Raw genomic sequence first — 12,066 nt, 5'->3', positions numbered from 1 at the left:
TTGCTTTTCATGGCGGCAAAAGCATAAATTTCTTGAAATGTGCCATACTTATTCACAAACTCTATGCAGTTCTTGGATGCCTAGAAGTTAAACTACTTTAAAATGAAGAAAAAAACCACTTAATCAAAAAAATTACCTTACAGTGGGTGCTGTAATGATTCCTATGAAGAGAATTCTCCCCCAGCTTAAAGGGTGGCTTGCTTGGAACACAAAGATATGTTTCAAAAAGAATGTGTTCAATTCAGTCAGCTAGGGAAAAAAAAGGTGGTTAATAGTGTCCAACTTACATGACACCTAATGAATTAGTACAGAAAATGTGCAAAGATTAATGTAGAAACTAAAACATGGAAGAAAAACTATTTATGCTCTACTATAACCCTGCTGGTTAGATTGAACATTTCAAGAGTCTAAGACTCCTGCTCTAGGACAAGCAAGGAATATACAAGTAAAACAAAGAACTCTGCCCTAGACACCTCTATGAAAGTATTTGCTATCTTTCCAGAAACAAATTAAGGGACCAGACACTCATTCACACTGCAGAGGTCTTGAAAACTTTCATATCCTAAATCGGGTATGAACGACAAAGGCAATTTTGGGAGAGAAGGAGAAGAGATCACACATTAAAAAAAATTTTTTAAATCTCCTTTTAAAAACTAAATTAGCAAAGTAAAAAAAAAATTTAAAAAAAGTTTTAGTTTTATTTTCATGATGAAGTACCAAAGCAGTTGGGACATGTTACAGAGTCAAGGCCAGTATCCTGAGCATCACTGATCCATTCAGTAGTCAATGGGAAAGTAAAAAAAAAAAAAAAAAAAAACACACAAAACCACCACCCCAAACAAAACAAACAACCAAAAAATCCCCCAATCAACACAACAAAACCAAAATAAATTAAAAATCCACCATCTCAAGCCCCCACTGTCTAGCAGTTTTTAAATCTGTATCAATTGGAAAGAGCAATCTGATGGCCTGTACAGCAATCTGTAACATTTGGGTTCTTCCATAGGTTCTGCAATTACATTCATGAACTATCATGAAACTTCTCTGAGCAATATCCTGACCAATTGTGTATTATCAGTTCATTTAATTGTGTATTTCTAATGCAATCTACATTGCATTAGAATATTTTCTAGTCTAACATAGCCAACAAGTAACTGAGTTGATGGCAGCTTTGAGGTCACAGAATTTATTTCTTACCTGCCAAATGATCATGAAAAGATAGATTCCAGCCACTCTCTGAAATGATGACTTTGGGTCAAACCAGCGGACATAGGTCCAGCTGGCTGGGGTGAACTGCAGTACAGCTCTTTTGATTTTCCCTGTGGTTGTGTGAATGTCCCTAGAAAAAAAGAATGGCTGGAGTAAATACAAGGAATATGCAAGGGAAAAAAAAGCAACAGTCATGTTACTGATGTTTTGGAACAATCACACTTTTTTGATGGACAGCAGAGACCTTCACAGACACGACTATGTACAAGGGTGAATTAAGGAACTACCTACTAAGCATTTCAGTCAGGGTGCTATTCTGCTATAAAAGCCCACCCTTCTCTATCCTCAGTCACTAACTAACTACAAAACATTTATCATCCTCTCCACAAAGGAAAGATACAAGGATTGCAATTCTGCAACCCCCTTGGAAAATCTAGAGGATATTTCTTCCTAGTCTATGCTGCCACTACTGGCAGACTCCCAAAGACTCCTTGTGCTAGAGCTCACTGACATCAATCCTTCAAGAATCTGTCAGATTCGTTATTCATCCATTGTATAAAGGGCTGGCTCCACACATTTAAAAATTCTGATACAGATTTTACTACACTTCCAGTACATATAGCCCCTGCTGTTCTGATATAAGATACATGTGGACCTCCTGGAGAGGTGCGATAGCACTGTTAAAAGCTAGAAATCTATTAAATTCCAATTTGAAAGGGAATTTTAATGGAGGTTCATCTGACATATGTATTACTAGTTGGTTCTTGCTTTTGATAACATTGATTCAGATGAGCAACAGCATCCAAAGGACAGGGAATCTAAGAAAAACCCAGAGCTTCTTTTTATGAAGGAAGACTAGTAGGGTTAGAAGTCAGTTTTCACCCTGTTATTTCTCTGGCCTTTCTGAACAAAAAAAGAGACTCAGATTTCATATTTCTGATATTTGTGTTCTTTTAGGCTAGAGAGACCTTGGGTGAGAGAGTATCTTCTAAATTTTAAGATCTATATTTATTCAATGAAAAAAAGAGAAAAATAAATTAAAAGGGCCCAAGCAAAAGCTTCTAATTTTATGCAGCACTTTCATATTAAAGATCAAAAAATCTACCCATGCATTTAAAAGAATGTGAGGAAAAATCATTCCACAAAGACAGTGAAGACTAGTTGTGCCATAGATATTCTGTTGTCTAAACTTTCAGTGAACTCTAAAAACAGAAGGATCATCAACTCTAATGGAAATGAAGGAAAACTGAATTGAGGCTAAAGACTGGATGGTGCTTAGAGCAATTAACAAATTTGTGAGCAAGAAAAGAAATCGGTACAGAAATTCACATGGCGTACAAATTTGGAAGTCAAGATTTGAGCTCGTTTTCCATCCCTCGAGGCAATTCATTGTACTCGACCTGTTTCATCTATACCATTGCTAATGTGCAGATAACCATGCTTGCTACCAACTGGCTGGGAAGAAGGCTGGAGAGATGTTAAAAACTATGGAAGAAACCATGTGGACAGCTAGGAACTGACACTTACTAGGTCACAATCTGCTGCCCTTTTACACAACAAATACCTCTTTATTTTGCAATTACTCCATTTATTTCAGAGGGTCAGCAATGGGGTAAGGCAATTCACAGAATAGGTACAATCAGTCTGATGCCTCTTCTACAATTACAACTAGTGCTGACAGATTGCCACACTAATGCATTCTCAAGCTGAGCCCAAATCTAGTTTAAAAAATGTATAATGAGAAAACAAGTACAATTTGTTTTGCTCCCTGCCTTCCTCAAAGTACAAAATTAACTGAAAACACAAATAGCTTTACTACATTATATTTTCCATTGGCATCAATGCTTGTAAGTTAGGACTGCAAAGGAAAATTATATATACAGTCATATTTACAAATATATGCTGTACAGTAGCATTATGATGAGATTGATATTTAACATTTAAAATAAAATTACAGCCTTGTTAGCACAGGCAGATTGCGTGCTATTTCTATACTACATGTATTTTACTTAAGCAAAGAAGGTGGTCTATTTCCCAAGGACACAAATTTAACATTATAACATCGAACATAATGTTTATCAAGCTTTAATTTAGACCTACTTGAAGCTTGCCCAGTGATAGGTCCTCATCTCCAAGAAACGACAAACTACCATGCCCAACCAGATGCCACCCCCGTTACAAAGCAGGATGTCCAAAATGACTTGATCCCACCAGCATTCAGCAAAATTAGGCAGAAGGTGCATGAAGAAGAGCTACAGAATACAGCAAAGAGATTCTGGGTGAGGAACAGCACAGAATTCATATAAATTCACTTTTTAAGTACACATTGAAAAATCAGCTTTTCAGTACACAGAATACTTCAATGACATAAGCCACAACCACTGAAATCTGACAGACATCTTTCCTTTAACTTCAGAAGGCCTTGGACAGAACCACACAAGACATCAGAGGTTTCCTTCTCATGGTTTCCTGTTGGGGCTATGCTGTATATAAGGAGATCATGCAGCTCTTGGCCTCTCAAAGGTGATACACAGAACCTTCATAGAAATGCATGAAACAAGCAGAACTACTGCATTTCTTGGAGGAAATAAGGTGGTTTGTGCTTTAAAAGTAAGTTGAAAAGAATCTTTGTTTTACTTTTGCTAAATAGTTTCAAGAAGTATGTTTTCTAAACCAGCAACAGCGGTAAGCGGAATGGATGCACTTGTAACAACAGTCAGTACTTAAGCATGTTGGTGTTCAGGACTAAATACTTGTTCTTTTTCAAAACCCTATCTTTCATTTATTATTTTCATCTAAATTTAGTGACTCTAAAAGATAAGGAGTTCACCAACATTTCAGACTCTACAAGTTTTGCTGCTAGACTTGATCCAGATTGTGTCAAGAATTTAAGAGGACATTCCACTCTGCCTTCCTGCTTGGTCTCTGCTAAGTACTATAACAATGAAGGCACTTTTATGATGAAGATACTGGAAAACAGGCCAGAAAAAAACATTATTAGATTGAAGAGCTGACACCACCTGGATATATCAAAATATATCCCATGCCTTCAAGATTTCCTCTGGAAAGTGCGCAAATCATTTACCTCTGAAGCGATCTGTTCCTTTCAGAATACTCAACTGAAAATCACTATGAGGCATTAGTAAGGCAATTAAATGTACTTAGAGATACATTTGGTGACTTTACATTACTGCTGGAGTGAGGGGAACAACTGGCCAGAGTTAAAATAAGATATAAATATAATTTACCAAGAGCTAGAAATGGATTCAGTGGCTTTCCTTTAAGAGAAAATAATTGTACACTCTATTTTATGAAAAAAAATTGCTGCAACCCAAAAAACAGATTAGAAAATTTTAGCTATAGACTGGAAATCAAGACAGCCATGTGTTAAGCAGTCTCTTTGGAACACTCAAGGAGATACTTACAAAACACATAGCAAATTAAAGTATATTCTTACCTCCACAGAAACAGTACAACTTTTGTCAGTCAGTGCACACAGACTCTTTCCGTGGAAGATTACTGATATGATTTTATAATAAAGTATCTTTTACTAACAGATGTATAAATAAAATATTGAAAAAGTCAGATACGGGAAAAGGAACAAGAAGAATGTTTTCTGTATAGAGCAAAAACGAATACTGATCCATTTATAGCACATTACAGTGACTATTATTGGCAATGACAGTTCCTTAGAAAACTCTTGCAAAAGCATATCAAAATCACTTGTTTTACCTTGACAAGGCTATATGAATTTCAACCTGTAAAAAAGAAAACCTGAATTTCTCTTCAGGACCCAACCAATATAATGTTGTTCATTTCCCACTGAAGTTTCCCTTTCATGTTTTTAACTAATTTAACCTAAAAGGGACAATAGGCTACAAATCTCAGTCTACGATAACCCAACCAAAGACACCAGAAATTAGAGAATGTAAGGCAGCAAAGCCCAGAGCACGGGTGTTAGCCAGATCACCTCTAAGGTGCTAGCTGCTTTCTCAGAATGAGAGACCAAGGTCTGCCTGCATCCCAACTTTAATCCTACAGTATGGAGCATGAGCCAAGTTTCCCATTTCAGAATGGGGAGTCAGCTGTAACCCATAAATGCTAATAGGAGATGCACAGCTAAATCCCTACGTAATTGCCCTGACAACTTCTGTAGGTTTCAAATTACTCTCCTGAATTGTCTAATTCATCAAAAATCCATTTAAGCGGTGATAATATATCCATATGTTGAACCTTATCCAACACATTGTCTGTTCCAATAATCTGCCTTTCAACAAGGGGAAGACACTCCACGTGGTGTCAAATTGAAGATGATGGTTGTGTGATGATCAAATGCACAATAACAGTACAAGTGAAAGAAATCCAAATACATTCTTTTCCAGAGCGAAAATATGAATATAATAACTAGAAAAATTATTTTTTTGCAGATGGGTACTTGTGAAATCCCAATCTTAAGTGATTTCAAAATAACTTAGAAAATGGCATACCCTTCAATGCCACAGAACAAAAATATGTTTTGAAGAGGAACTCATGGCACCAGTATTTTGAAACCCAGAAGTTTAATTTTATACAAATAAATCCTTATCTATGTTTCTGAATTATAAAAGCTTTGTCAGATGAGGCAAGCATTCTCAAGAGGGCAAGCTTTACAGAAAACTGATTTTACAGACTAAATTCAAGTGTTAATCCCCAATTGCATTTCACTTGTACATTATGCATGACTATACACAATGTGTAATCCTGTTGTATGTGGAGTAAGGGGATCATGACAGTAGACCATAGATATTGCAAGGTGAAAAAGGAGAACAGTTGCTCTGAATCAGGAAATATCTGAAGTAGCAAAAGTAGCATGATCTCCCTAACAGCAGGAAAATAAATTATGAATGGCACCAACAAGCTGGCCTAGATCTCCCTCCCATTCAAGCAATAATAAGCCACTTACCTAAAACCCAGCTTGCTGTTGTCTACTAATTCAATTGCATCAATTACTCAGCACCTGGTTTATAAGGCTTAAAATGTAAATCTATGCTGAGGACTAGAGAGTCATCCTTCTAGTAACATCCACACTTCCCACAAGAACACATCTCATACATTTGCTTACAATTAAGATACAAGGGTGGCCTACCTCAGTGAGCTCCCAGGTGATGCTGATAGTCCAGCAGAGCCCATAGCTGCGGATCAGCAAAGCCTTCATAGCCCAGCCCCAGAAATGTCCAAAAGCAAATATATCAAAGTGGCTAAGGATTCTTTCCCAGGTGATAACATGACAGTTCACTGCATACTCCTGTTATGAAAAAAAAAACCAACAAAAAACCCAAACCCAACAAAAATACTCAATCAACAGACAACTTCAGAAAAACTAGAATGAAGAAACATCTTTCTATTTAGTGCAACAAGTCTGAAATTATAAGGGTATTAAAATAAGCATTATTTGTTTTCTTGTCCTTCTACACTCTGCCAGAAAACTTCCAGTATTAAGACTCAGTACCATCATAGTACAGCTCTAATTTAAAGGGAGATACAATAGATCCTGGTGCCTGAAGAAGCATATATTTCTTATGTGATAGAGAAACAGCAAGAACAGTAAAATCAATAACAATAAAACCAGCAACAACAAAACAATAAAACCCTTCTTTGGAGTCTTGATTTGAAATAACTCTCCCCATTTTGATGCTGTTTGGTATTGAGATGTGGCTCATCAGTGGCTAATCCTCACCAGTTTGTGATGTAATATTACTTGTATCAGTGTTTACTTGAGTATCTTTTGTGTATTATTTTCCTCATGAAAGCAATTTTCCAGAACCCATTCATATTGAGGAAGTTCAGTCGCAGGCCTGAATTGAAAAAATTTAAAAAAAAAATCAAAGGGAGCTTGCAACTGTGTTGTCACAGATGAGTGACAGATTCCTTAAGAATATTAATTAATATTCTAGTCTCCAATAACAAAGGAAATGGGTTCTCTCAACATGTTGTACAGCAAGCGCAAGAAAACACTGCCCAACAAGAAATAAAATCTGTATGCCATCAGGAGACTGCAGCTGTGGCATTCTGTTGTGTCACTGGGCATAAACTAACTATTCGTAACAGGAAACACACATTTAAAAACCCCTGGTCTCCAATCCTCCTAAAATATACATTGCCACCTGCAGGTGACAACACGGCACCACTCAACACCGTTAAACCAAGAATTCTCTTTCAGGCCAGAACTATTGCTAATCCCACACAAACGAATCCTGATCAAGCTAAAACGGAGATGTAGAGAAAGATTTGAATCCAGGCGACCACAAAGAATGCACACTGTTACACAAATCCTTCTATCAGCAGGCAGTTAAATCTCACTATAAAACCCTTAATGCTGGTGCTCCCTGAAATGAAAGCACAGTATTGCTTCTTGTGCATGCCTATGCTGCTGGTCCTTCAGAGAAAGGTGCACCACCTGTTCTAAGGATGGCAATCCTGCAGCTTTAGTGCATGTACCCAAAAGAACTGAAATGGGCTCATTTGCCAGCAGGAGAAACCTGGAGGGCACCACAGAAGGTGCAGGTTCCTAGCTACACCATGATATCTATGATGAGTGAGCACAATGAGGTTACTCCAAAAGTAAGTTTTTTTTCCAAGGCTTTTGCTTTTTTGCTTTTATTTGTACTGGGGCTTTTTTCCTCTCTATCTCATCTTTTTGGCTGCAGCTCTGCCAGCCACACAGCAAAATGTGTTGAACTTTCTTGTATACCAAAGTAATTTTGCCGGTTCTGTGCAAGCAACCAAGCTGCAACCTTCATTATAGTTGCACTTTAATTTGCTCCAACTTTAAGTGACAATATCAGGATTGCAAAGTAGCACAGAGTAAGTTTCTGCTGATTGCTACAGTTGGGGAATCTGCTGTACTGTGGTTCTGTGCCAGTAGTAATACTAGTCCTCCCGTGACTTGAATCTATTTCTAACTTAAATGACAGGAGAGCCAGGTGAACCTGACTTACCAACAGACTCCTCGTCTCAGCTCCATCTTGTTGCTCAGCAACATCACTAACACCCATGCTCAGGCTCCATTTAGCCATGTGTCCTCCCACCACCCTAGGAGCAAGCTGCCCATGTCATCACCACAGGTCTCCTGCAGAACCGAAAGTCACGGCCCTACTTCACGTGCTGGAGTTGCACAATCTGGTACTGCTGATCGGCAATGCCTGAAGCATCCCGTTTTCCAGGTAAGGAGCCTGCCTATCACTATCAATTCATTAACGTAAGCTTACTGCATCGTAAATATTTCCACTCCTGATTATGTGTTACAGTTTGCAGCCACTGCTGATGAGGTGCTGTGCAGCGGTCGGCACATGCAGTAAATTGCTCTGTGCGAAAGACAACCAGAGTATTTCCTTACTCACGAGGCATGAGACTATAAGACTATACAAGAGGTGATCATGGTGGCCAGATGCACAAACCCAAGGGCAAGGGAGCATGCTGGTCAGGTGGTGAGCAGTAATTTGATGGAATAGTGAGGAAGGTAAGAGTGCAGTAACCCTCTTCTTCTTGGTGCCCAACTGCTCACACTGTCTTCTGCCTGCCTCCCAACGTAACTCACATACTTCTCCCAGGCCTCCTTTTACAACCTCAGCTCCCTGTGCTAGTGTCCCCACCCGAGGGGGAATGTTCTCTGTAAGGAAAACTTTTCGCAAGCTGCTCAACAGGCAGAAGAACATACTAAGGTCTATGGGAGTAATTTCCCAAGGGTAACAGCATCAGTGCTCAGCTGAGTGACTGGAAGGCAGCAGAATCCTGCAGTTGTTGTACCTGCATTTCCACATACTCTGTAGCGTGCCAGTCACGTACTAATCTCAGAGCAACAAGGCAATACCCAAGTTCTCTGAGTGTAGCATTGCAGCAGCAATGGTCTGGGACACACACACCATGGAGGTTTCATTTAGGTACAACCTTGCTAAGTCTGTTTTCAGTATCCAGGCTCATATCTATTACTTAAAGGAATCCAAAGTCACCTCACTGTAAACACATATCCCATTTCAAATTGCACACTCATCTGAACAGCTGCATTAGAAAACAAAAGTTTTTTTTCACATCAGTTAATTTCAATGTAAATAAACAGTAGGTGACACAAAGGGCTCGTTGACTCTGTCAAGTATAGGCACAAACTTGCATTGCTGATGCCAGCAAATTCAAATTTATCCCTTTCCACTCAGGTAAAATATGCCTGAAGTAGCCAAAATGTACAATAAGTGCCATGGATACATACCATAATATCTGCTTCCCTTGTGGCATATCGAAGATTAGGATCCAGCCAGTACATCACTGCTTTTACCTGCTCAAAGTTAAGGAAGAGCACGAACACCAGGAACAGAAAATAGAGCACACTGAGACCTGCAAAAAGACTCAGCTTTAAAATCATGTTCACTCACAAACCTCCTTGGAACATAGAGAGTCCAAAAAGCTGCTTTCAAACTTGCTCTACATGTGCCCAGTTTGCACAGATGAGTTTCTATAAAGCAGCTACATGCAAAAAAGCTGAAGAGACAAGTCAGATCTCCGAGCACTCAGCCCTTCATATCACCTCCTGGGAGAAGTGATACAATATATGCTCCACTGCATGAACCTAATCAAAACAAAATCAGGCTAATCAGTTTAGAAACGTAGTACAAGTCTGTAATCAGGAAGCTCTTTAGTAAGAGATACATTAGGATCCACGATTGGATTAGCTCTGCCTCTTTGCTTTAAGTATTCTTGGTCTCAACTAATGCATGTCTAATGCCTATATGCAGATTTCAACACAAAGATCAATTTAATCATGCCATCTGGCAATTCTGAGCTGTGCTGGCAATAAAAAGTAATTATAAATATAAACTAATGCATGTTTGAGTTACTTTTGTGAGCTCAAAAATTCACTGCTTGAAGCTTTTAAAGATAAATATGATTATTTATTTTCTCACCATTATAAATTATTAAACACTTGCATTTGAGAGTACCAGTTCTCTCCTCCCAAAGCCTGAATATGGATTTTTTTTTTTTTAAAGAAAAACTTGTTACAAGTTGAGTCCTGGTTACAGACCCGTGGGTAGATGAAGCTGTTGTTGGAGCATATCTTTACAATATTCACAGGTTCACCAATATCCAAGAGCACATTTGGAAGAGGCATATAAACACTATTTCCACAGTCTCGAACTTACTCGTATCCTGCAGCTTTGTCATGAAAGGCAGAAAGATTAATGCAAATAAACTTAGTATCTGCCATCCAAAATAAACCACAGCAATTCTAAAATGGTACTTTAAACTATAACCAGAACTCATGTGTTAATAATCCCCACTTTATGCTAGAAAGCAACTTTTGTTCAAGTACTCACAAACAGTCCTCTGCAGTCCCTCCTAAAAATACATCAGATAAACAAGTGTCACACTGCTGCAAGAAGCACAGCCTACAGGTGAGGGTGCATCTCGAAATGTGGAGGACACGCTATTCCTTCCTTTTACCTACTGAACAGGTCTGAGAACTGAAGCATGGCTAAATGAACCATGCCAGAAGAAGCAGAATTGAACACGGAAAATGTTGCTCTTGGTTTTGTGTGCAGCCTTTTTCCAAAAGTACAAGGGCTCAAGCTCTGACAGCATCAACATTGAGAATGACCTTTTACTTTACATTTGCTGAAACCACAAATGAGCAGTAGGACCTGAGTTTCCCAAACTTCCAAGAAGCAGGATTCTTTAACGAGTACTGTCTAGTCAGCAATACCCTCTCAATGTCAACAGATGAGTAATCATCTACTTTGAGAGGCTACTTATTTTTAGCTATATAAGGAGAGAGAAACATTCAGTATCCTTAAAAATAAACAGATCAGCTTTTAAATCAGATGTGCCTAATTCTCTGCAAATATGCAGTCTAGGATATGCTCTGTGAACCATGAATTATTTAAAAATGAAACTCCTTACAGTTTTGCTGTGTAATTCAGGTATTTAAGGAGCAGGATTTCACTTTGTTAGTTCTGTAGTTAATAGAACTATCTTCCAAACTATGAACGCGACTGATATTTACAGGTACTTTTAATGAAATTATAAGTTAAGAATATGAATATATATGTTACAAATATTAATAAAGGTATGTTAAGCTATACAATGACACGATTTAATAAGCATATAAAGTAAGAGCATATTTTGCCAATAATGAAAAGCAGCACCCTACTCGACTGGATTTAGAAGTCAGATAGTATATGCAGTAGCTATAAAAATGCCAAACCTTTCTGGGGTTGGAAGAGATGGCAGTAGGAAAGGTGCGGGGGAAGGAGATTAGGAAGCACAAACACAACAGGATTAAAACAGTATCAGAATGAATGATCTCTTTTTGATGATTCAGTTTACACCATCCTGACAAGCAGTAACTACAATGACATTCCCAAACACAACTATGAATAGATTTTAAGGAACTGCTCAGATGCAGGAGAAGCTTCATAGAGGCTTGATGCACAATTATGTTTTGTGATAATTCCATTTTATCAGAAAATGGCAGATCCTGCAGAAGCAGTGAAAAAGTCAAAAACATATCTTAAACTTACCAAAAACCATCCTCCATATTGCAGGATGAGGACGTGTAAAGGGTCCTGTGGACAGTAAAACCAAAAGCTTATTAGAAGCCAGTCAGTAAGAAACACAATTTATTTTTTAGTATATCTCATCTGAGGATTTGGTATGAGCACAGATCAGTTTTCCATCAAACTATGAAATACACCTGAAAGTTGGGGCAGCTATGTTAAAAAAAAAAGTAATAGCAGATTTTGGAGTGCAAAAAGGAGACTGCCAATTAGTAGCATGTAGACAAAATTTTCCACTATTTTTATGGAGTTGTTTTCAAAACAGTAGAATGTT

General features: G+C 38.1%; 1 protein-coding gene across 4 annotated transcripts in view; it reads right to left on the bottom strand.

The window, feature by feature from the left end:
- The window catches only part of PTDSS1 (phosphatidylserine synthase 1), a 28,438-nt gene that overhangs the window by 9,549 nt on the left and 6,823 nt on the right, over nucleotides 1–12,066 (bottom strand). For all 4 annotated transcript variants that reach the window (XM_051785271.1, XM_051785272.1, XM_051785274.1 and 1 more), the window contains exons 3-8: nucleotides 11,757–11,801; nucleotides 9,452–9,576; nucleotides 6,335–6,493; nucleotides 3,310–3,461; nucleotides 1,198–1,339; nucleotides 137–249 (exon numbers count right to left, since the gene is read on the bottom strand). In XM_051785271.1, the coding sequence (XP_051641231.1) occupies nucleotides 137–249; nucleotides 1,198–1,339; nucleotides 3,310–3,461; nucleotides 6,335–6,493; nucleotides 9,452–9,576; nucleotides 11,757–11,801 (736 nt within the window). The remainder of the gene's footprint in view (nucleotides 1–136; nucleotides 250–1,197; nucleotides 1,340–3,309; nucleotides 3,462–6,334; nucleotides 6,494–9,451; nucleotides 9,577–11,756; nucleotides 11,802–12,066) is intronic.

Source organism: Manacus candei, unplaced genomic scaffold (assembly GCF_025592945.1).
Source record: "Manacus candei isolate 608988 ecotype Guabito, Panama unplaced genomic scaffold, ASM2559294v1 h1tg000019l, whole genome shotgun sequence".
Classification (NCBI taxonomy): domain Eukaryota; kingdom Metazoa; phylum Chordata; class Aves; order Passeriformes; family Pipridae; genus Manacus; species Manacus candei.
The sequence above is the reverse complement of the archived record's forward strand: the minus strand, read 5'-3'. Positions and strand labels throughout refer to the sequence as shown.